The sequence below is a fragment of the Acanthisitta chloris genome, unplaced genomic scaffold (genome assembly GCF_000695815.1).
Source record: "Acanthisitta chloris isolate BGI_N310 unplaced genomic scaffold, ASM69581v1 scaffold28539, whole genome shotgun sequence".
Taxonomy (NCBI): domain Eukaryota; kingdom Metazoa; phylum Chordata; class Aves; order Passeriformes; family Acanthisittidae; genus Acanthisitta; species Acanthisitta chloris.
The window spans coordinates 14,492-40,398 of NW_008690216.1; the positions used below are offsets into that span (position 1 = coordinate 14,492).

Below are 25,907 nucleotides of genomic sequence, written 5' to 3' on the forward strand. Positions count from 1 at the left end.
CTTCATCTGCATCGCTAATTGTCAAACATTCCGGAGTCTAAACTGGACGTTACTGTGGGGACTGTGTTCGCTCTCCAGCACTCTGGAGGGAAAGGGAGGTTAAACACATAGGTTTTAATGCTCAGGGAAAGTGCACGGACCAGGTATGTGATGGACAAGGTTTATCTATATACAGATCAAGGAGAGGAGAGGGCATGAGGGGGAAGGGAAAGAAAGAAAAGAAAAGAAATCAGAATTACATGCAATATATGTAACAATAAGGAGAAACAGGTACTGCAAACCAAGATGCTTTGCTAGTTTGGGCTATTTGATGTGCTAGTGAGAAATTAGTGGGGGCAATAAAAGGAGCCAAGCAGAGAGCACTTGAATAAGCAGCAGTGCTGGGGGTGTAAAGGGAATTTTGCCTCTTTAAGGACTAAGTTTCCCAGTGTCTGCCCATCTAGGTTGCAATTAACAGTAGCAGCACTATCACCAGGAACAATCTCACTGCTCCCATTAGCCACATGGGAGCTCCTCCTTGCTCAGGAGCATGTCCTTGGCCTCCCCCCATGGGTTTGCCCATGGATTGTATCTGCTCACTGCCCCAAAGCTTTTTTTCCCTCTGAACTGTCACTCCAAGAACATGCTCATGTCACTGCGTGAGCAGGAAGAGGAGGGAGAGCAATAAATTAGGTTAAACATATGAAAAGGTTTAGAAAAAGAAACTGTCGAGGATATGAACAAAATTGGACTGGAGAAGATGGCTAACATGGTAATTTATTCTGGCTGGATCAGTTCAAAAGGATGGGTCTGCTATTCATTAGAAAGCAAGAGAGAGTGGTTATGAACTGGAATCATGACATCAATTAGTTTCCCCATTAGCAGTGATTGGGGTAGCTGGCCAGCCCCGTGCAAATGAATACATGCAAGGAATTTCTTATGTCAATTTAGTATTACAGACTAATGTAATTGTTAACCTTGGTATTTCACATTCATTTTTAGAGCTTAATGAATCAACTGTCTAATTTGTCAATGTTGATTAAAAGATGAAAGAAATGGGAATATTTTCATGCAGCAAAGAAATTGCTTTTGAAAAAATAGAACTGATCCACTTTGTGTATGTAAAATCAGGCATGAAACTACTGAAGAAAGCAGAGTTTTTGAATCCGACGTGCTTCTGGTCCTGGTCCAGCTGCACAATCAATGAAATATGCTTAAAAATGTAAGAGTGAAGCACAAGTTGAAGTATTTTACTAAAAAAAGAGAAATTTAAACTTATGCTTCCAATCAACCCGACTGGAATCTTTGATTAGATCTCTCAGATCTTTGATTGAATCAGGATTTAAATCAATGCCAGGCAAAAACCAGAGATAAAACCAGTTGCAAAATAAAATGTGCTTTTTTTTTTTTTTGCATATACTCAAACTTTTCAAAAGCTCACAGCTGATGAAAAAAGATTTTGATTTTCAATTCTCACTGTAAAACCAAGATGCTTTCCATGATGGTTTTGCATGTGAGACAATCAACTTCCATTAAACACTTCTACCCCTCTGAGAAACCAGAGGAGGCAGAGGAAGGGTGGCCTGGGATGGAGCCTGCAAGTCCCTGTGTCCTTTCAAGCACCAAAAAAATCACAGCAGTTAAGAATTAGTTCCTTAACCCCAACGAGCCCCTGGGGAGCATTTGGCTGCATTTATGAAGAGGATTGAAAAAAATAAAGTGCTAACAATACAATGTGGAGAACATTTAGGCATGTTGCCAAAGGAGATGATACTCATCACGCACATTCTTTGGAGACTCCTGCATGGCTTTCAGATCAAAATCCATCAACCTTTTTTGTTATTTCTTTAGGAGAATTACCATTCTCTGGAGGTTTCTCTGTGAATCCCTCCTTGAATTTAAAGCATGGTTAACCTGGAAATGCAGCAATATAAAACCTCACCGGGTTCATAATTGTAAGGTTGCTTACCTGTCTGCGGAGCAGCCTTTCAGCAGAAGGAGAGTGCACCTGCTGGGAAACCTGGGGCTTGCTCTCCCCCACCAAATGGTCGTGAGCTCTTACATGGTGAAAATGGTCTTTTGGAATTTGCAGGAGAGAGCTGGTGTCTGCTGGCTGTGACTGCACAGATGCCTTTGAACCTTGTGAAGGAGAGAAGAGACAGAAATGTGACACCTTCTTCTGGGGGTTGTGTCCCAACCTCAATGACCTCCCAGAGAAAACTGCTCTGTTGCACTTTGGATCAGAGAGGCACAGCAAAACCACTGAATTCAGCAACTGGCTCTCCACAACTGGGAAAAAAACTCCTACCTACTCATAAATTACTCCAGAATTGTCTATTATTTCATTTTTCTTGGCATTTCCCCCTGATACAACTGGGACTAGCTCCTGTTAAGAACAGAAGATTAGGAACTAGAAGTTCATCTGAACTGGCAATTCCTACATCACTGCTTTAGCGCCAATAACTTTGCAGGCAACCTCTGAGTACTGCAAAAGGATTTGACTTTAAAAGGCTCTCTAAGATGCCTCCATACCTGAAGACCAACTGCTGGGATCTCCAAACCAGCGTGCACACTGGAAATGAAGTGAAAGGGAATGGCACCTGGCAGCTTTCAAGGCTGGTTTTACAAAGCCTCCCAGGAGAAGGAAACACATACTCTCCAGCCTTTTCCTGACCCTTTGCGGTTGCTGGCTACTTCTTCTAAAAGGTCTGAAACTCTGCATGCTCCCCCCACACACAGGCTCAACATTTTTCAAAACAATTCATTTAACCTGGACCACATCCCAGAGAATCTCATTTGTCCTGGAATCTTTCCCAGAACAACAGCCCCATTACGAAGGAGTATTCAAACAAATACCTCCTGCAAGTGCCAGTGTTTCTGACAACAAAACCTTCTCAGCTTGAAATATTATGGCTTGGTTGTGGTGATTTATTAGAGGCGCCTGGCACCTTTTGCTATCTTCACAGCACTTTATAATATTGCAAACTATAAACAGGTGGGGGTGACTTCCCCTACCCTGAAAAGCAGTGACATTGTAAACTGAACAGGACAATGATGCATACGTCAAAATTTGGGCACTTTACCCACCTCCCAGCACTTTGGCCTGCTTAAGACCATTGGAGTTTCACCAGCAGGAGAAAAACACAGAAGGTTTAATTGCTTAATGTGGTTATAAGACATAAGCTTTACCTTTCCAAAATACTTCTACATCTCAGTGGAACAGTTTTTCCTGTGGATTTACAAGGGTGCAATGCCTGCACCCTGCAAGCCAGGGCTGTTAGACAGGGCTATTCAGTTCTCCTAGTTGGAACTGGGAATTTAAGTCTTGAAAAAGAAGGGACTCAGGAATTATCCACTTTCTGGTGAAGCTGACGTAGTTTTTGTTCAAGACAGGACAAATATATCCCAATTAAGGGTCAAAAAAGAAGCACTGGAAACTCCCTCTGTAGCAAACTGAATTCTTTTGTATAGTCAGGGATTGTAACTCCAAGGAATTTCTTGACTGTTACAGAGAATCATAAATTCTGGCTCAGCTGAAGGTAATGGGAGATTTGCTATTGATTTCAGTGGGATTTGACCAGGATTTTAGCTGCATTGTTTGCATTATGTGCAAACAGGTTCTTCAAAGCACAGCTCTTGACCTTGAAAAATTATGTATTGTGGCAGAGATTTCTCACAACTCCAGATTCATCTTCCTCCCTTGTGCCCACATTTATTTTTTTTTTGCTGCTGTTCAACAGTCGCTATTCATCCAAATTCTTATTACTATGCAAATTTCAACATCTTATTTCTAATCTGCTCAAATCTCATACCATTCTGAACACTGCCGAAATTATGTTCTGCTTAGAGGCTTTCAAATGACAATGCTTGTAAAGACTTCTCTGTCTTATCTGTGACAAATGTCTAAAATGATGGCATGTACAGAGGAATTAAAGACGACTCCATTCACTTACCAGCCCCAGGTAACCCCTGGCAGCCTGAGGAAGTGGAGGGACAGTGCTAAGTACTGGGAGGCAACTGCAAGCACAGGGACAGAGGTGCAGGTAGAGAGAGCCTTCAGTACCTGCAACATGCTGTACCTAAGAATATCTCTGAATTTATCTCAGAGATGTATATCCCAGCCACGCACACTGGCAAGAACAATGCTACACTCTCTCATTTTTCCATTCACCTCACACTGAGATCTCTCTCAATTCAGCACATTTATGTTCATTTTACAGGCATTTAGAGACACCACTTTCCCATCTTTCACAGATGTTTCCAGACAGAGCTTCCAAGATCTGCCAGAACAGGCACTACTGCATAAAACAGCTAGGAAGAAATGTTTTTCTGCTGGGATTTCTACTCTGGGGCCATAGATTGCTCAAGTGGGATGTATGGAGTCCAGGCTGTAGGATCTATTACCTTAGGGAAGCAGGCAAGGGGACAACCAGCATTGAGCCAGATCACTGTCACATTGCTAAAAGGCTCTGAGGAAAGGAGTTATCTTTAACAGCCTAGAGTTTGTAAATTGTGGAGGGTCTTAGCAAGCTGTGGAGGGTCTTTTCAAAGCCATTCTACGCCAACACCTCCCTGGAAACTGATGACAATTTTCTGCCTCCTATACTGAAGAGCTTGGAAAATCTCAACTTTTGCTATCTTGGCAAAATCCTGCTCTTGCCCCACCTGCCAGATGTGTACCTGACTGGGACTTGTGATGTGGTGGCTTCCTCTCCCCCAGGGAGGCAGGGCAGGGGCTGGAGTACGGCGGCTGGAACATGTAGCTGTCATTTGGCAAGGAGTGGGTACGTCCCACCGAAGGTTTCCTCACACTCAGCAAGTCCTTGCTGGGAGACAAGGTCAGTGTGTCATCTTTAGAGCGGAGATCAGCCTATGGGGAAAACCACAGTGAGGAAAGAAGACACAACGGGGTGGGAAGAGGAGAAGTGCCCAGAAATTCTAGCGACAGCCATTGCAATCGGTATGGCACGATGGGACATGCACATCGTCAGGATGCACAGGGGGCACAAATGGATCTACCAGGAAGCTATTCCCCCTCCTTGGGTATTGTCAATAAACTGTCACACAATGAACTACAGAAACAGAGGAAGCAACACTGCAGGAATAAACCATGACTATTTCAGGGATATGCAAAGAAGGCATCATGCCTCAAGGCCAGCAAAGGTCACATGCTTGGCATAAAGTCTATCCTCTGCCCCCTATGTGCCCTCATCAGCAAGGCAGACTTTTGCAAAGGGGAGTAGTTTCCTCTTCTACCAATAAAAGAAGGAAAAACACACACAAAAATAAAAATCCCCCAAATACAAAAACTAGTTTACAAAAAATATTCTCTATTCTGGCTCCCAGCACAATTTTATTGGTTTTTCTTCTCACATAATGAATAACTAAACCCATTTTATTGAAAGGGATAGCTAAACCTAAAGCTTCAGGGTGAAAGTCATTCTCTAATTAGAAGGGATCTAATGCAAGGGAGGGTTATTGTATATGTGTTGACTGTGGAGTTTTTACAGCCAGAGACTCTTGGAATGGGCAGCCCCAGAGGCAATATTGAATGGATTCAGGGCTGATTTTATAAGGAAATATCTCCATCCCTGAAATGTTCTTGGGTGTTACTGTGTTGAACAGTATTAGCAAAAATGGAAGCAAAGTCATCTTCCCCATGTATTTCTAATGACAGAATTATTTCATCTTCCAAAGGTCTCCATTGAAAAACACAGGAATAAGATTGTGCCGCCGTAGGCTGATCACTTTTGGAAAACTCTAAATCTCATTTTCTGAAAAATCTTCCCTTCGCTCAGTGCATTTCAGGTTTTCTGAGATCAACACTGAGATTTTTTTTTTTCCTCTGATTTTGTCTTTCAGTCATAAAAATAAAATTCCACTATGGCATTTCATTTGCACAAGAAACATGATGAGATTCAAAGGAATTTACAAAAAAAAGAAGAAAGGAAAAAAAATATGAGGAAAAAAGAAGTAAAGGAAAAAAATAAAAAAGGAAGACCACTGTTGTAAATTTAATGAAGGAAACGGATCTGCACTGTCATGCAGCATTTGTTTCAGTTCTTGGGAACCTCCTGATTTGGATACAGCTTGGATACAGCCTAGATGAGAGAGGCTGCAGTTTCCTGATACAGCTCAGGGAAGGAAAGCAAAACCTGTGCTGGTAAAGCTGAGACTTGAGGTTTGGGAACCTCTTTGTTCCCTGCCTTCCCCTTCTAAACAGTTTAGGCTATTTAGCCATCATATTACTTAGCTTGAAGCAGAAAAGATGGCTTGAAACCTGAGACCTCAAATTCAAACCCATTTGGATCTGAACACAAGAGTTTGGATTCAAGATCCCATCCAAACCCAACCTTTAATGAACCTTTAGGTTCATTGACAGGATCCAATACCACAGTGGGCTCATTTCCACTTTCGGATCATCTCAGGGGAAATCTCATGAGTGAACTTCATAAAAACCATTTAAATGGCTGCAAAATTATCTACCCAGTCCAGCTCAAAAACCAAAGCTGTGAGAGCACATGACTTTTTGGTTCATTGGTAGTTTTGAAAAACATGTTGTTTTGGCTTGACTGAAAATCAAATCCAAGTTTTCCTTGAACCAAAAAAACACAAAACACCAAAAAAACCAAAAAAGCCCAAATCTATTTTGAGTCAAAGAAAACATTCAGAGATCTTTTTCAACTCAAGCCACATCTAAATGAAGTGTAAAAATGTTGCATTTCGAAAAGATTTCAATGAAAGCTTGCAGTTTTTCAGGAGTTTGGGCAACTGTCTTGACCCAAACACTTTGTTGGTATTGACACAAATTGACAAAATGCTTTGTTTAACCTGGTTTTGCTTTTTTGGGGGAGTGGGGGAAGAAAACCAATCTCTTGGCTATGCTCTTGAGACTTTCCAACGCAGTCAAACAGGTTTGTCTGATCTGATTCAAAACTAGAAGGGCTCTCTCCTCAGTCCAGCTCTCCAGACTAATTTGGACAGAAAAAAGTCTCATACAAGAAGTTAAACGTAGTTTACAAAATCTTTTGCACATGATGCCATGAAGCATGATGGGAAATATTGTCACGGTTTAAGAGATGTTTCCCAAATAAGTGCTAATTAGGATGACAGTCAACTAGAATGGCAGAAAATTTATGAACAACACAAACATCCAAAGGCAGGTACGTGAACAACAACAAAGAAAACAAGAACGATCCGAAAATGTTGGGAAAGGAGTTATGTCTGTTGTACAGCAGAAAAAAAAAAAGCACTTAACTGCTACACAGCTAAAATGTTTAATGTTTCAAAGAGGAGATGGTTAAGGCAGGGTTCAAAATACTGGTTATTTCAGTCAAAAAGACACAAAAGAGTCCAAATTTTTTTTTTTCCAAGTGGGATGACTGCTAGAAAGAATTCCCAAAACAAGCATCATCTCAGAGAGATCCCCATCTGATATTTGTAAAATAAACAGTCTGGCACCAATCATGCAAAAAAGCCTTGTGGTGCCTGTGTTCATAAAGACAAAAATCTATTACAAACCAAGGGGTTGGGGCTGACCCCTCAGCAGAGGACACGAGTCATTAGCTCATGGGTGTCTCTTCACGCAGCATCACTGATTTGTTTCAGATGGGGAGGAAATTTCAACCTTGATGCTTTCCAAAGCTTCTTTTGTTCCTATTTATTCTACTTGTATAAAACACATTGTTTAGACATAAGACACCAAAAGAAAAAATAGAAATAGCTACTTGTTCCTCGTAAGGAGCCAAGTTTGTGGACAAGAGCGATAAAACCCACGACCTAATGGCATTAAGGACAACGTCCTGTTCAGGGGAAAGGTTGGGGCTATTTGGGAGTGGGTTTGAATTAAAAATGCCATTAGGCAGGTGTAGAGGGGTGGGAGCAGTATTTCGAACCCTGTAAACATCAGACTATACAGCGACCAGTGTATGTACATTGCTTTCCAGAGCATTAAGTAAGTGTGTGTAAGTATCATCAGGAAAAGAGTCATCCGTCAGAGCTAAGGACCAGGACTTTTCAGAGAGAATATCTGACGTCAGAGACAGAGCCTCCATCTCAGCTAGAGGGATCTAAAGGGAGAGATGATTAAACATAAGAAACCAGGACACAAATCTTTTGGAAAAGAAAAAAGAAAAAAAAAAGAAAAAAAGAAAAAAAGAAAGTATCATAATCTAAATACTTCTAGACACTAAAGCAATATCCCTGCAGTGGGAGAAGCTACATCATGCACATTGTTACTGGGGACACAACATTAAAGAAATTAAACATAACAAAGAAATGAAAAAAAGAGTGGGACATTCATACTTAAGTGCTTACCAGTGATCTGGGACAGGGTTTAAAACCATACACTAATGCTAGCATTGTATTTTGCTGTTCTCCTGTCCACATGAAGAAGCAGAAGTACCATTACTTTCATACTAGAGAGATTTATCCTCTTGGCTGTGATCAAATACAAGAGACTTCAAGATCTTCTTATTTCTCTGAAGTTGTTCCCCCCCCAACAGACATGCTGATTTCTTGGCTTCTGAGCTAAACTTATTGAGTCTGAAAAGATTCCCCAACACCATAACCATTTTGCAGGTGTGGTATGGAACATGCTTCTCCCTGTGCCCCAGAGAGGGTGCAGGGACCTCCTGGTGCCTTCAGCAGGTTTTGGCTGGCTAAAGAGCCTCCAGTGCCTGGGTAAGCATCAATAAATGTCCTACTAAAACAACCAGCTGCATGTTTCAGCTCCCAGCCCTGGCCCCAGCCCATTCAGCACTGAGCAAACCTGAGCTGGGACAGGCACTGCTGCACTGATTCTGTCCCAATACATCTTGCACAAACACAACCCCACTGAAGGCATTCGAGCAATCGATACAAATCTTTATCAAAATATTGATGAAGCTCTCTCCCTAGACACAGAGGTATTTTGATAAGAAATGTGAAATGTCACTTCAGATTTTGGAGAAAAATAAAGGGGGGAAAAGGGAACTGCTGCATCTCCCCCGGAGCAGCATCTCTGCTGCCAGGCATTGCAAGGGAGATGTCTGCTCTGCAGTGGGCTCAGCCTGGCCCAAATTCCCTCCCTGGGTACATGTCTGAGCCTGGTGCTCATGGCACTGGGGATGGCATTTCATCAGGTAACCTACAGACCTGGCTCATGCTCGCAGGGGCTGCCTGCTCCGGGCAAGTCCCAGGTGTTTCCTTTTCATTTCTCACTGTACATTTTTTTTCCCTTCCTCTGTGCTTGAAAAGTCTTTCAGCAGCAATATATCTTCCAAGAGAAACCACAGAGGCCCAGGTCTGCTGCATTGAAGTTGTCAAAGGGCTGGCTTTTCTCACTCTTAGAAATGGCATCCGTGGGGTGAAAGAAACCCAGTGATGAGTGAGCCTGGAGAGGCTCAAAATTCAGCTGAGATAAGTAAGAGGGTCATGTTCCTCTCATCTAACCGTGGCTTTCCTATCTCCTCTAACACAGGCACCCTCTGGCACTGGATGAGAGAGATGCTTTGGAGGAGCTCCTGATTTCATACAGGGCTCCCCAAAAAAGCATCACTGCACAGACTGTGAGCTTGAGGAGAGTGATCCCTAACAGGGACCCACAAACCAGAGCCAAGAAAAGGCTGTGGTGGACACCAGTAGCTCCTGCCCACTGGAGCTGCCCCACTGGGAGCTGCTATTAATCAGGTTGCTTTCAGCAAGTCCCAGCACTGCTCTAAATTCCTGACTTGCCTGAGAACATGACAAATGGTGTGAACAGAAAAGCCAAAATGTAAACAAAACATCACCCCCCTTCAGCCTCCCCAAACCCAAAATTGAGTTTGAAGCCATCAAAACATTTTGTTGGAAACATTCAGCTGATTTATATGGGTTTTAATTAGGGGGGGGGGAGAAGCTTAAATTTTAAAAGAAAAAAGCTTTGCAAACTGGAATGCTATATTTTTTCATTATGAAAATGTCAAAACAAAACAATTTTTTTTGCTGCTGCAGCAGTTTTCAGTGAAAAATGTTGTGACATAATATTTTCAACCAGCTCTCACTGAGTTTCCTACTGACCCTCTGCCTTCCCTGCCAAAGCTACTGTCTCTATTCCTCTGGCAATTCTTAGAGGCAACCACTTCCTATAGCTTAATAGACTCTGGAATGTGATATGGAGCAATCAGAGGGAGACATGTTATCCTGCTATATAAAGATCTGCAGTAGGATTTCATTTTCCCAAAGCTTGTTCCTTTCCTCTAATGAACCACTGAGTTGGATAATTTAGAGTGTCAGTGAGCTCATAAATAAGCACACTGATTTAACAAGAAAACTTCTGCTATTTTTAGGCAGAAAGGGGGGAAAAAAAATAGATCAAGAAATTTGGAATTTGCTCAATTCCAACTGCGGGAAAAAACAGGTGTGCTTGAATTATTGTTACGGTCACTGCTGTGATTTAGGGAAAATATTTGCTCTAAAGAATAATACACTTGAGAAAGTAGGTATTTTATTGTCAGGAAGTAAATGAACTAATTTTGAACAAGTATTCCAGCTCCTGTTGGAGAAAGCACTGGAGCAAACAGTTACTTAAGTGCATCATTAAGGGCTGTCACCCGCCCTAAACTCAGCCTAGATCAAAGATGAGGATCTACTTTACAGTGACCCATTTGCAAGAAGCCTCTTTAGAAACATCATCCCAAACTGGATTTTTATGCAGTATAAGCAGGCACAAAACATAGAGATCATTTGATGATTCCCCACCAGCTCAGGCTCTGCTCTGAGAACCCTCACACCATGCTCCAGACTCTGCAGACGTGCCCTGACACTGCTGTGGAGCTCTGCTTAGGAACAAGATGCCAAATAAAAGAACCCCACTGAAGGATGGAGATGGAATCCTGTGCAGTTTACCTCTAACACCCATGAACTGTAAATTCCACTGAAAAAATTCTTACTGTGTTGACAGGGGAAACTCCAAGCCTGTACTATTCCTCTTTTATTGATATACAACATCATAAACCAAGATATTAGCTCAACTCCCACAGAAAAAGCCAAAAAGACTTATGCTTCAAAACCCCTGTGGCTGCATTACATAAAGAACTTTAGCTTGCTATTAATGGTCTCAGTCAAATCAAGTTTGGATGGAGACTTTGCAGGAAATTAGGAATATTAACCTTGTTCTCAGAGTTGTAATATTCGGGAGCTGGGAGGGCATAATGATGGCACACAGAGCCTGACAGGTTGTCCATCAGCTTCAGCTCTCCTTCCAGAGATTCCTGGATCAGCAGTGATATGGTATCAAACAAGTGCCTTTCCTAGGAGGGGTGGTGTGTAGCATGCAGAGAGAGAGGGAGAGAGAGAGAGCAAGCCAGAAAGAGAGAGAAGGAAAAAGGCAAGGGACGGAGACAGAGAGAAAAAAGGACAGTGTATCAAACCCAACGAACAAAAGGAAAAAACAGAACAGAAGGGGGAAAAAGGTGGAAACGTTTAGGGAACACAACAGTAACAGAAACAACAGGACAGGAGAGGTGAGGCAGGAGAGGAGAGAGAACAGTGCAGTAATATCACGGTGAGCAGAGACAGCTTTCTCAGACGTTCCTAGAGACAGGGCAGCAGCTCCTGCTCGGGGCCCTCCTTGGGGACATCTCACTCTCAGCAAACACAGCTGGTCACTCCTGGATCTGAGGGGCACAGTGGGGCTGGTAGAGCAGCATCTTAGTACTCAGTGCTGTGAACTTCTCCAGGACACTACTGCTGTAAGGCATTTACACCCACGGTTCATGTTTTTGAGCCAGAGGACCTAATACGTGACACCTAAATCCATATCCAGAGGGCACATAAATTCAAATAACCTGACTGAAGAGAAGCTGAGCATCCTGTCCATGAAAGCTGCAGCTGACCAGGATTTACACACGTCAGGTCACTAATTCATGTGCCAGACATGGGTTGAGGTGACTCAGTTGTCCTGGCCAACAACAAACCAGCTTGGCCACAGCACAGAGAATGGGAGGCTGCACAGAGCAGGGTCCGGCTTTGGCAGGCATCGTGGGAGTGATTTAAGGGTGCACCTTCCATGTAGGGAATGCCTACTACATACAATGAGATGTTGCTACAGTCAAACAGCACATGGTGCAAAAATCCCAGGGAATAGGCAAGCAAAAGAGCATGCTGACCACATGTCCTTGCAGAGTCATGTCCTGGGAATTGTATTCCTCTGCTATCGTGCTCAAGCATCAGATGTTTTCCTGAAGATTTTGGCTGGGAGAATAAATAGTCAGACTAAAATCTGCTGGAGGTTTTTGAGGCTTCTGTTTGAGTGAAAGAGCAAGAAGCACATTCTGGAGGTTGTGAATAAACCCTTTTCCAGGCCACCTTCAGAGAGGGAAGGTTTAATAGACTGCAAAGTGACAATGATTTGTCTTGCAGTTCTGCAATTTCTCTTTTTTTTGCCAGTGTCAGTACTGGTGCAGGGCAACAGGGTTGAGGACAGTTTGCCTCCACTCAACATGTACAACAACAATTAGGATGTGTTGTTTCTTCCTAGAAGACACAGTAAATCTGGATTTCCCCATATTGCCCTGAACTCCTTTTTCCTGTGCCGAAGAGCAGCTTTGGACTCCATCTCAGACATCAGAGACTCTAATGGCACCAGAAATTTCCAGTAGCTTAGGAAATGAAACAAAGCTTAAGCAGGGATTTACTCTTTTTCACCCTTGGACTAAAGATCATAAATGAGTTTTTCATGCATTAGAATACTCATTAGTCCACCCTAAGTGGAGGCCAAGATAATGCTGTTGTGAAATCATCATATAATAAAAGCTAATGAGGTCTGTGCAGAGTTTAACCCAATTTGCAATCAGCTAAGACTAAAAACAGGCTAGACCATATTTCTCATGTAATTCCAGTTCAGATCCCTCCCAAAGGACCTGTCTGGGGCTTGACCTCACCTCTCATTCCTCAAACTGAACCTTCATCCAAAAACTCTGCATTAGGGAGACTTGGTGCAGCTTGTAGCAGCTCCCACATTACAGCCCTGCTCCAACACTGCTCCTGCCCGTGGGAATTCTGCCACCAGCTCTGGTAAGCTCAGGTTTGAGTCTCATCTGGATTATTCTATTGTTAAAAGAATCCTTTTTTTACAAGCCTGAATGTGGGGATGGATTTTAAATTGAGGTTACATAAACCAAATTTAATACTTAAGCAAAGATTAGCCAAGTTTTATTCCTCTTTTATGTTGTGGTTCATGGTCTGCATTAGAAAAGCAAACACATTATGCTCATGATTTTGCTATCACAAAGGACCCAGTCAAAACTCTGGATTAGAGCAAATTTGGAGCTAGATCTGAATTTGGTGGCTTGGGCACACCTCCAGAACAAATTGCAAAGCTCTCTACCTCTGAACAGATGCGTCAAGGTGGTTTGAAGACCTGCCTGGGGTCTCTTCCCTGCAGCACAGGCTCCCACACCACATAAAGTCAGTCACAGCAGACAGAGAGGAATACAAGCGCAGGACGTAGGGTACACCCCTCCTTCATTACCAACTCGTGCATGTCTTCCCCCAGCAAATATGCAGGTCAAGCCCTCTTAACCCTCCAACCGAGATTCTCACCATATGGTAAGCTAATGAGAGCTGAGAATCCACCTTGATTTGCATGGGATTGGTACATCCTTGGGGGCTCTCGGGTCTCTCTCCACCAGCACTGCCTGTCCATGCAAAGATATCCGAGGGGCTGTGTTGGCCAGGGGTGATTGTCTTCATTTCCATCTCCAGTTCTGCCTCAAGCTCTGCCTCCTCCTTCGCCTCTTTGTTGCTCTCCTCCAAGTGCTTCATGAGCACAGCAATGACCACATTCACCAGGACAAACTGGGCCGTCAGCACGAAGGAGACGAAGTAGATGGGTGAAATGACAGTGTTGTAACAGGTGGACTCCTGGTCACAGTCACGCAGTGTGTCCTGGAAACAGTGGGGAAACCATGGAGGGATGTGAAAAAGTTCCAGCATGGACCTCAGTCTGGTCACCTGGCTGCAATGGGTTCTCCTTTCATGGAGAAAACTGAGAAGATTTGGCCAATTTCATGTTTAGAATAGCAATATCCTTGCTAATAAAACCTTAACATTTACCTTCATTATCCCGTTCCAGTTGTCTCCTGTGGATACTCTGAAGAGAGTTAGAAAGGCCATCCCAAAGTTCCTGAACGTGGCATGTCGTCCCAGCCCCTCACAGGGGTGTGTGTCATCACACTCTGTGGGACCAAGCACAGCTGTGAGACCTCCACTCACAAACTGCTCCCACCCCTTCCACCAGCACAGGAAGACTCACCAAGGTCTCCAAACAGCTCCACTCCAAGAGCTGCAAATATGAAAAACAATAACATGAAGAGAAGACCCAGATTCCCCACCTGAAAAGAGAAAAAGAAATGGGGTGGGGGGGAAACACAAAAAAAAAAGAACATTCATTGATTTTTTGTTCCAGACCTGTTTCTTGCTGTATTCTTTAATCCGAAACTTAAATTGCTTCAGGGGAAAAATGACCTCAATGTGAGGACTGTATCTCAGACTGTGCTTCGGAAGGGAAATGTGATTCTCTAATGACAGTAAAGATAAAATGATTAGCATTCCTCTGCAATAGGAAATTAGCTGTGGGCCAGAGGAGATCTGGTTTGATATGGCAGTGGGTTACCTGCGGCAGCGCTTGCATCACGGTGTCCAAGAGTGCTCTCATCCCTACAGCCATCTTCAGCAACTTCAGCACTGTGGAAAACATGTTTGCAATAACAGCAGTTAGGCACAAACTCAGTCCCTCTCCCAGGAGCCACAGATTATAGGAAGAGAAATGTGAAATCATGTCAAATGTTCTCCATTAGCTGCTACAGTCCCTGGCCTTTTTACATCGCTCCTGGTTGCTTGGATACTATCAAAATCCTGTGAATAGCAGCATCACCTATCCTGAGACTTGGAGAAATCATTATCGTTCTGCCTGGCTCTTCCTTTCCCCACTTTATCTGTGTTGGACTCATCTCCTTCTTCCTCTGGTTATCACAAGCAGTTACTTTCCCAGCCCGGGGGCTACTTTCCCACTTCCATACGTGATTCAACTGATTTACACATCTCTTCCAGAAGGTTGCATTTCCAATTGGAAATGCATGTATTTTTAATTCTGAAAGGGATCCAATGCACAGAAAAACCACTTTTTTCCCTCCCTTGAGACAGAGCACTGTTTTATTTCTCCTCCAGTTTCTTCTTTGCTTAGATGAGGACTGCAATCAGAACAATTATTGCTCAGAGCACCACAGTGCCTTTCAGGAGTGCCTGGCAGTACTTTATTAAGGGCCTGAGCACTCACATTTTGCATCTTCATCATTTGGCCCTGAGACTTCCCTGTTCTGAAAAATCAGGCCCTGAAGAAGTTGCTCCCCGACTCGGGAACGTGCCATTATACATCCGAGGGGACAGATGGGTGCAGAGTGACGAGGCATGTGTTGTCACCAAGTGGTGCAATGTAAATCCTCCTGGGAAATTAAATTTATTAGATCCTTGTCTTTTAAAGCCAACATACTCAAGCTTGTGTTCTCTAATCCCTTATAGAGATGACTTTGATTTGACTGGTGTAATTTTTCCAGGTATGTCTATGGGAGTTACAGCCACTGCTACTTCTCCTTTATTTCTAAGCTCTCAGCCTGCAAGTCCTCTCAAGACAGAAACACATGGTCAGTTGGCTCAGCTTTTTGGCTCCTCACAAGTATTTTCCCCCATTGTTCTTTTATTTGTTTACAGTCTGTTGGTGCCAGAACTATGCACATCATGATGGGGATGTGCCCCAGGACTGTTTCTCAACGTTTAACTCTCTCCTGGCAGAGACCCTGCACCTTAACCACAAGTCAATTCAGCTTTATTCCTCTCACCTCGAGCAATCCTGAGAACCCTCATGATTCGGATAATCGTGGGGTTGATTGGTAGCGAAGCGTTCACTTCGATCTCTTCCAAAGTGATGCCCATGATAGACAGCAGCACGATTGCCAGATCTAATTGGTTCCATCTGGAGACAACACAAAATGAGGTTTAACATCTACTAAGAAGCTGGCAAGGGGAGGTAGCTTGTTTCACACAAATTCCAGTCATTTCAATGGTTCGAGCACTCAAATGAATCTGCGGCATTTTTCTGAGGGTATTATACAAAAGCAGTTATGTTATGAAATCATTATAACTAATGCATCTCATTAGAAAAACAGCCAATTCCAAAGATATCCTTGACTGAGGGGAAACAGAAACAAAAGCTGGGCAGTTTTCTACCCAGAGGCTGCAGACCTCAGGGGAGACTGCGGTATCTGTACAGCCACTTTCAGACATGACACTTGTGGACCTCAGAGTGAGATCTGCCCCAGAAGGAACAGGACCCTGTGTCCAGTCTTTGCAACAAAAATCATGCTGGGTGAAGGAAAGACCCCAGGGATTTGTGCCAGGTTAGAGAGAGGTGTTATTCCAGCACGGACACACGAAATGTGGGGAGAAGGGTGGAACCATCCACTGGCTGCTGAAGGGCTCATGTCAAGTCTTACTCAGTGCCAGCAGTCTTGGAATTAACATTGAAAGAGGCAAAAAAGGGAGGAGAAAGATTCAACAAGGACATAAAAATTGTATTTTTGAGGTAAGAGAGTGAAAATCTAGATAAAGACACAATTTCACCCACTGCTCCACATCTGCAAAAAAAAAAGAGGTCCTCTTTCTCTTTCAATTCCACTCAAGGACTGATTCTCACTCTTGGAAGAAATTTTGTCACTTCACCAGGTCCTCTTGATTATATGGACATGCAACTGGTGTGAGAAGAGAACAGGCTGCTCTGTGTGAGACCCATCCCTATTTTGTCCACTCCTAAGGGCCAAAGCAGTGCAATCCCACACCTTGGCATGCACGATCCCTTTTCCAGGCTCACATCCTGAGCCTCCATCTACCCAGCTTTCAACCAGTAACACCACAAAGAATTCATACATGTCAAACTGACACCATGGGGCACAGCATGGAAGTCCAGAACATGAAATGTGGCCAGATGTTTCCAGGACCTGCTGCTGTCCCCATGGTCACACTGGAGCTTTGTTACCTGTCTTGGAAGAAGCGACGAAACCCAAAGGCAATAAGCTTGAAAACAGACTCCAGGACAAAGATAACGGTGAAGATGTAATTGCAAATCTTCAGGGCTTCGTCAAGAACCTGGGATGTGGAAACATGGCTGGGGTTAGATGTTAGTGCTGCAGAGGGGCTTCGCTGCCTGCAAACATGACTCTTCTGTCATCAGTTAATCATTTCCAAATTACACATAAAAGTCTCCAAACACGGGCTCTCTCCGATGACAAATGTCCCAGGGAAAAGTCCTGGTGCTTCAGGGACTGCACCTTCCATCTGGCTTCAACCCTTCTGATGGAATCCCAGGAGGGCTGACCCAGACCCGAGGCACAATTCTCCCCCTTGGAAGCACCACAGGCCCAGCTGGGATCACTGGGGTGAGTGGTCAGAGCTGCTGCATTTGCAGGTGTCAGCAGCACAAAACTCCTCATGCTTTCTGCAGAAAGCTGAATTTCATCCCACTTGCTCTTTTGTGCAGCTCTGGCCAAATAGCTCCTTTGTGACAGCCTGCCATCACTCCTCACCTTGAACTTCTGGCAAGGAGCAGGAGAGAGGGATGGCATGCCAGAAGGAGTGAGTGTCTCACATTTTCCTCTGCCCCCATTCCCTCACTATCTGGCCATTAATCCAGGTGCATCCTGGCTGGGACAACTCTTGCACAGTCAGGCATTAAGCCACGTCAGAGGTGATTTCATCCCCAAAAGCCTTGCCTACTGTGGTAGCAGCATCCTGCATGGCCTCTTAGTGACATGCATTGAATTTCTCACAACTGGCAAACAGGACAGTAGTAAATGTGTCCAAGGCACTGTTAGGGAACGTGGGACATGGTAACAGAATGCTCTCAGAGCAAAACCAACACTTGCTGATCCCCAAGCAAGAGAAATCATAGCAGAAGAGGTTTAAGCCATGCACTCTGCTTTCATCCTACAGTTTAGCTTCAACCATCCATGGACAAATCCACCTCACCTGCCCAAGAAGCACAAGCCCAGCTGCCCAAGGGAGATATGGCTCTGAATGAGGCACTTGGGCTCTGCAGCAAATGCGTAAATTTATCTGGCAAAAGCAGATAAATGTGCTTGAATCACCTCTACGCACACTGCATTCCTCTCTCTACGAGCAGCTGCAGCATCTCTGGCTGGGGTCTCACCCCCAGGGCATCCCAGAATATCCCACCACCAGCCCCTTTCAGCACCAAGACACTAAGCAATCATTAGTTTGGATACACAGCTCTCTGGCAGATTTAGCCTTTAAGCATCTGCAGGATCCCAGTCATCCATCACCCAGAGCAGAGAGATTTCAGGACCCCAATTCAGCAAGACTCAAGCACGTGCATGGCTCTAACTGTGCTGTCATCCCAACACAGCCCAAGCTTGGAGTTATTACCCAGACACTGCATACCAAAGGCTTAGAGACAAAATGTTATTTTCCTAAAGAAAATTAAAAACAAAAGCCTGCCCAACACTCTTGTAATTCAAGAGAAAATGTAGCTGCGAAACGGCTGCGGTAAGATGCACACCCCGGAGCGACTCCAATCCAGGCTCCTTCGCCAACAACCTTTTTCATCACTAAATGACTGAATCATGCAATGAGCCTTTCAGGGTATTTAAAGGTGACCTGAACTGAAAAAAATAAATTGGGCTTGTTTCCTTTCACTTTTGGCTTCTTTATGATAGGCTGGAGGATATTTTTCCCCCCTCGTTTCCATGTTGTAGTTGTTTACTTTTTTTTAGTATTAAGCATTCAAGTCCTGTCTAGTCTTTCCTCCTATTGTGTGTTATATTTATTCATTCTGAAAGTGGCTAATAAAAATAAGTACAAGTTATATGGCAAAGGCAGCTATTTCCATTTCATTCTTATGCACAAGAGAGCTGACATCCCAGGACAGGCTGTTTTTATTTTCACAGTGTGACAAAGACCCAGGAACTTACCACACTAATATATTAAAATGTATTTTAAAGACCAGCATGGAATCCAATGCCTCTGAAAATTGGGTCCTATGGGACACTGAGGATTTAGAAGAAAATTTTGCAAAAAGAAACATTGCACAGATTCTTCTATTTTCCCTTTTTCTCTTTTTTTTTTTTGGGGAGGCGAACCTAAGTAAAATGGAAGATATCAATGATCTAATCTAGCTAAGCAAACAAACCTCCTGTCATCCTCATTTTCAAAGCCTGAGAGGGAGAGGTGCAATGGGGTTCATGTACCAAAAGGCATGGATTGAGCTGGAAGCCAGATGTAGGATGGGTAACTCCACGGGCAAAGGGACAGGTCAGGAATGGTCAACGGGGATCAGGTTTAGCAGCAAAACTGGCTTTAACTCTACCCATCAGCACATCCCACCACAGCCCTACATGTGCCCCCACAGCCTGTTCCCCCTGGCTCTCCCAGTACCTTTGGCTGCTGGTAGTGCTCCATGGCCATGGTGATCACGTTGAGGCCAATCACGCCGGTGATGAACAAATCCAGGTAGTGGCTGGTGCACATCTGGTGGATCAGGAGGCGAAATCGGGAGTAATCCGAATAGTAAGGCTTACACTGTGCTTCTGCAGCAGGGAGGAGGAGAGCGGAGAGGCACGTCAAGTCATTTCTCTGCGTCTTTCTCAAGTCCACGCACCCTCACTTTCCAACTCCAAAGATGATAAATTCTGGACTGATTACAGCAACATGCTGCCTTTTTTATTTCCTTTTTTCTTGCTGGCATGTTACCATTTTTAATACACAGCAGGGCTCCCGTCATCTTACATCCATTAAACATCTTCAGTGGGACATGCACTATACTCAGCTTTATGGCATCAGGGATGAGGTGAGCTGGGGCTGTTGTGATGCTAAAGAATATTTTTCCCTGCAGGGAAATTTAAGTTCAATTTAAATTAAAACAACAATTGTTGTTTCTGCTGATCCTAAAAGTCCCCAAAGTATCTGAAAACCCAATTAATGGTCAGATGCTGGGGACAGATTTTACTAACAATGGCTTAAAAATACAGGCCACTGAGTTTGTGGCGCTCTTTGAAAGGGAAGGAATTCAGGCATATTATATTCTTGGCAATAAACTGTAGAGAGAACAAAATTCAACACTTTGGCTGTCAAAACCCTGGAAAATGGTCCATAAAAATACCAAGGAAAACTGATCAGGCAGCCTTAGTGATCAGAAAATAACGATCCTCCATTTAGACAAGATTATCAAAGTACAGATTTCACTGTTCAACTCACTCCTATGTTTGACTGCCTCGGGGATGACACATGCTCTTTAGACCTCGAATGTTCCTAGAGATAAACCCATTTACTCACCTAATCTCTAATGAGGAAATGCCAAGGCTGAGTATATAATTCAGTACAATTTTCAAGGAGGCATTATAATGCAGATTGAAGTGGAAAGGACTGTCTTGAATATGTCAGAGTATAATATTACTCTCATAATTAGATGATCAACTGGTTATGAAAATTATTGAGCTGTAAGAATTACAGGGCTTGATATTTAGTGCTTCTGAGCAAGTGCACAGTTTGATACATTATTCTGAGCAGAAAAGTTAAGGAGAGTAAAGCCAGGCAGCACAGGTTTGGGTTGCACTGGGGGAAAACTAATTTTAGAAGATTAAATTTTGCCTGGAAGCAGAGTCCACTTTGTCAATAGCCAATGACATTGCAATCAAACCCATAGATTTAATGGGTTCACGTGCTCCCTGCTTCATAACAGGATCCTGAAAAATCAGAGGTTTTGTTTTTGACAGACCTTTCCCTTCCAGCTCAGGGACCAGAGAGAAAAATCACTCAGCAGTTTTATTCTGTAGGGGTTTGGAAGGCCCAAATTTCGGTGTCATCAAAGGGAAGGCAGTATTAATATTCACCTTCTGATCTGCAGTGAGCTTTAGGTGATCTGCACCTGAGTGCTAAAGCACAGTATTGATGAAAAGGTCTATAAAATTAATTTTCATGCTGAGTCTATTGAGTGCTTATGAAAAAAAGCAGACTGGTAGCTGCTGACTCACTCATAAGACTTTGTGAGATATCTCAGAATCTGCATAAATCTCCATAAAGTCAAGATATCTCGATCACATTATGCTAAATTATGAGTAGCAAATTAACTAAAATGTTTGAATACAATTAGGTTAGGAATAGGACCTATTTTTATGAACCAACTTATCATCTCAGAAAGAAACACCATCGTAATTGGATCACTTACTTCTTCTACATTTACATACAATTCACAGTCAAAAAGAAAAATGTCAATGTTTCTACCTTTTCCTGCAATAGATTTACTTATGAATAATTACACTGGAATTCAATTTTTTTCCTCAGCTTTGATTGACAGGTAATTCCAAATCCTACAGAATAGCACCAATGCTGTTAGAACAGAGAGAGGATTTAGAAAGAGGTTGTAGATGTCTCCTGTGCAGGGCTCCTGCACCTGGATTAGCCAGTGCATGACCTTATAAGCAGGGTTGCTAATTGTTCAGCTATCTGCAAAGGCTTCTCCCTCTCCACACCTCCCTCTCCCCAACCTCCTTTTCACCTTTCCCAGTACATGCCCTCAGCTTTCCGCAGCCAAATGTCTCTGGATGCTGCTCTCGCAGATGCCCTTGAAACCTTCTAAAATTACCAGTAGTAAATGTTTCATCCTTCCCCGGTAACTTTGTTAAGGAGAGATTTGTCAACCCTGTTTATAAATCATGCCACCACTCGCTTCCCCAGTCTCTACATGCTGCCCATGCATCTTAGAGCCGTTCGGATGCTCCCGCGGGATGACCCACACACAGGCCAACATGCTGCCCGAGGACTAGGGTAAATCCCCACTGTGTCTAGGTGGGCAGGGAACTTTCTGAACAGAGAAACCATTTTTAACTGTTGTCAAAACACCATTTCTTTAACCCAGCCTGCACAGTTCTGCAGAGAATTTGGGTAGAGCTCTGGTATAATTACCCTGGCGCAAAGCCCCTGCCCCCTATCACACAGTGCCATTCCTAATTATTGCAAGAAAGAGCTCAACAATACCAACATCTTGGGAAATACAGACATCTGTTAAACTCCGGGTGGTGAACTTCACAACTAACACAACACCACATTACTGTACTGTTACAATACACTGTGTCAAGAACAACAAGAGCTCTGGGTTAGTCTTGGTTATTACTGGAAAGGTTAGTGTGGCTTCCCGGCACACATGGTGTTAAAGAAAGGAGGAAGAGAGCAAACCAATAAAGAAGAATTGTCAGAATGAGAAAAAAATGGGGAAAAATACAGCAAAAGCCCACTACGAGACATCAGGCTGGTAAACAGGGTGTAAATCAAGCTGCTTCACTGTGGCCGGAGGCCAGGAGAGAGGGAGAAATGGGTCAAATCTGGAGATCATTACACAGGAAAAATCAGCTCGGGCAGTGGATCCTGAGCAATCTCCTCGTATCTCAAGTAGGAAGGGGATGTTGCAGGTGACTGGGATCTGGTCTGGGTGAGTCCCACTTGCCCCTTTATCCTGGTGATGGTGGTCCAAGGGGACCAACCATGCTGGCAAGGGGAGCCATGCCTGGCAGCAGGCACAGCTCATCATTTCTACAGGCTCTCAGGTTGTTTCCCAAGCACACATTCTGTACTCAACTCTTGGCATCATCCCGGGGGATTATTATTGATCTCCTTGACAAGGACTGGAAGTCAGAGCATGGCAGCTCCAGCCTGTGTCCTGGGATACCCAAACTCATCACAGTCCATTCCTGCCCATTTGGAAAGGAAATGGCCATTGCTGTTGCAGGATAAACATTTCCTATTCCTAATCCCTAACTTCCCAGGCCAGGTGCCCTTGGGGTTCAGTGATCCCAGCCTGGGTTTGGGGCATTAAGCCCCATGCTGCTGTTTGTCTGATGGCTGTAGGATGTCACCTGCGAAACGACACCAGTGCCCAGCAGAGCAGCACCAGAGCATCCTTGTTTCTGCAGGGCAGTGCCACTGCAGCTCCCAAAGGATCCAGGGCTCGGCTGGTCTCAGCCAGTGCCACAAGAAGTGGGATTGGGACCAATTTCTTCCCATTAACTGCGTTTTCTTGGGGGGAATCAGGCTGGGCATGCAGCTCTGAAATATCTCCAAGTAGCGTCTGCCTCCGAATATAGCCCTGTCAAGAGAGAAATTGCCACTTTCCCTGAGGTGGCTTCGAGCTGGAGGTGCGTGGGCACGGGAAATTGGAATTCACGAGAGTGGGACAATTCCATTACTGTCTCCTTCAGCTTCTTCCTTCTCCTGTAATAAGGGAATTAACTACTTTGCAGGTCTGAGTATATCTGGAGGACAGCGGCAAACCAGTGAGCAATGAGCCCGTGACGCAGCTGGATTTACAAACTGTATCAAGAATATTATTAGGTTAAAAAGTAGTTTGCACTGAAGGAACTTTTTTACTTAAACACAGAGTTTGACTTGGCTTTTATTGTACTGAATGGATTTCTTTAAAATAAAAAAAAAAGCGAAATGGAAAATGATAAATTATTTCCACTGTGAAGATTCCAGTTGTGACAGAATGTAGACTTGGGGGAAAAAAAAGAAAGGAATAAATAAAGTTATAAAATATCTCACTAAGTACCAGGCAGCAGCACACACACACACACACACACACACACACACATGAAATATTCCACCTTGTCTTCACAGAAAGAGAAAAGAAGCCCTCTGGAAGTGCAGAGATGTGGGAAAGCTTTGGGTCACAACTCCAGATTCCTCACCGAACCACGGGAGGTTCAGCTACGGCACCTGGGACTGATTCCCTAAATTCCCAACAGTCAGGTTCAGAAATAAAACCTTTCTATTGCCTCATTCTGGTGCCTGAAGAGTGACATGGCACATTCACTACCAGTGGATCCAAAGAAAAGACAACAAAAGGAAACACAAAGCACAGACCTGACAATTGTACACGTTTTAAAGGCAAACTCTAAGAGTCTTTCTGAGCCTGCATGGGATAACAGAGGGGTTTGGAATGAGTTCAGTGCCTTAAAAATAACATAAAATAAGACAGCCTTGATACAACTCTGTAGGACCAGGAGAGGAGTCACAATCAAATAAAAAGAAGAAAAAATAACCAGAGCCCCAAACCCAGTGAGAGCCACCCCCCTCCTCACTCTGCCCCCATTTCATGGGAGAGGCTCATCAAGGGCAGCAAGAAAGATGGCAAAGAAATATATCAGGAATGGCAATGGGAAGGAGATTCAGGATTTATTAAAGCATGTTGTGATAACTTCTAACAAGGCCTTAGAAATATAAGGTAGAACCTCTGCCTCCTTGAGTTATCTCTGCAGTGAAAGCCATCAGCCCTCACCTTGCAATTTTTATTTAATCAAAACTCCCTGCAATCTAAGATGAGATGGATGGAGCCCTGCTCCCATCTAAAGCAGTGGGAGCTCGTGCACAGGTGAGAGTTTTAATGGCACAATTTTCCTAGCATATTATTTTTGTCGAAAATTACAGCTATATTTGTTTCTATGTTGGTGCCTCTTTAATTATTCAAGCTAATATTTTTAAGTTAGGAATTAAACAAAATTCTTGCCAGATCAAAGCTTCTCCTAAAAATAAAAAGAGCACGGGACAGATTTGCAGCCCTGAGCATCGTCCTGGGAAGAAGAGCTGGGAGACATGAGCGAGTGATGAGTTATGGGGTACCAGGCCCAGCTGGTCCATCCACACCAGGATCTGGAAAGGCTTTGAGGTGGCATCATTATTTCCTTTCATTTCCAAGATGCCTCATGGACTGAGTGACTCTCAATCAATAAGAAGAATTTTCAATCTGGCAGCACAATGACTAAACCCCATGTGCACACAGAGGGTTGGTGTGGGGTTGAGCTTCCTATTAAAGCACTGAGGCTCTGCACTATATTGACTTTTACCCTGCTGGAAAAAAAAATCCTGTGCCTCTCTGAAGCACAGCGTTTGTGGAGCAATGAGCACGGGCTTGGAGAAATAATGAAATATCCTCCCTCAGTGCAACTGCCTGACTTCCAGAGACATGCCTGCAAATTATTCAGACTCCTAAATTGGTGGTTGGAAAGCTAAAGTCAACAATAAAGGACCCATTTCACAGTCCAGTCATTATTCTCTTAGAAAAAAAAACCTAAAAGAACAAAAAATTTAAAAGGAGAAAAAAAAAAAAGTGTCATGAAAAGTCTGAAAGTGTCTTAATGAAAACCAGGAAAAAAAAAAAAAAGAAAACTGAGTAACATAATATGATTGAGGAGTAAATTAAGGGTTTGCAAGTGTCAGTCCTGAGCCAGGTCTGCAGACCTGAAGCTTCAGAATGAGATGCGTGTGCCATGAAGGAAGCAAACGAGCTTTGCACCACACACACACGGTTTAGTGGAGGCCTCACACGCGGTGGCCAGGCGTTAGTGACACAGCACTGCCATTCAAAGTGGGACGAGACGTGCCGACTTCCCAGTACCTTGCACTGCACTGGCTGAGCTCTCCATTAATACATCATCCAGCATTAGATCTAAAAGAACGAAACGGCATTAATCACCCGGCAGGACACACGGCAACACTTCCCATCCCCTTCTGAGGTCCCTATGGCTCTCAGGCCCTCCGTTGCCTCTACCAGGAGTGTTTCCTTGTGGCATCTTCTCCTTGTGTCTCATGGAAGGTGGGCTCAGGTACACGTGCAAAAAAGAAGTGCTCTTGTGCTTCTCCCACATGCAGAGGTGTGAGCTCAAGAGATCCCCGAGAACTCCCTCACTTGCTGCTGAAGAGGGTGAAGACACTTCTGAAGGATGACCTAGTACATATCCTGCTGGGACAACACAACTTGCAGCGCCCACTCCTGCACCTGCCTACACCTCACAAGTTGGGATCTCACATGTTTTGCTGGTTTTCAGATATCTGATGGGCTAAATGCATCG

General features: G+C 43.8%; 1 protein-coding gene across 1 annotated transcript in view; it reads right to left on the reverse strand.

Annotated features, from left to right (window-relative positions):
- LOC103808937 (voltage-dependent T-type calcium channel subunit alpha-1G-like) overlaps positions 1-25,907 on the reverse strand; it is a gene marked incomplete at its 5' end in the record, with an annotated part of 52,586 nt that overhangs the window by 2,575 nt on the left and 24,104 nt on the right. The window contains 11 exons of the mRNA XM_009081745.1: positions 1,949-2,118; positions 4,660-4,849; positions 11,109-11,249; positions 13,543-13,887; positions 14,056-14,177; positions 14,255-14,333; positions 14,615-14,685; positions 15,837-15,970; positions 17,030-17,139; positions 19,444-19,595; positions 25,454-25,504. Of these exons, the coding sequence (XP_009079993.1) occupies positions 1,949-2,118; positions 4,660-4,849; positions 11,109-11,249; positions 13,543-13,887; positions 14,056-14,177; positions 14,255-14,333; positions 14,615-14,685; positions 15,837-15,970; positions 17,030-17,139; positions 19,444-19,595; positions 25,454-25,504 (1,565 nt within the window). The remainder of the gene's footprint in view (positions 1-1,948; positions 2,119-4,659; positions 4,850-11,108; positions 11,250-13,542; positions 13,888-14,055; positions 14,178-14,254; positions 14,334-14,614; positions 14,686-15,836; positions 15,971-17,029; positions 17,140-19,443; positions 19,596-25,453; positions 25,505-25,907) is intronic.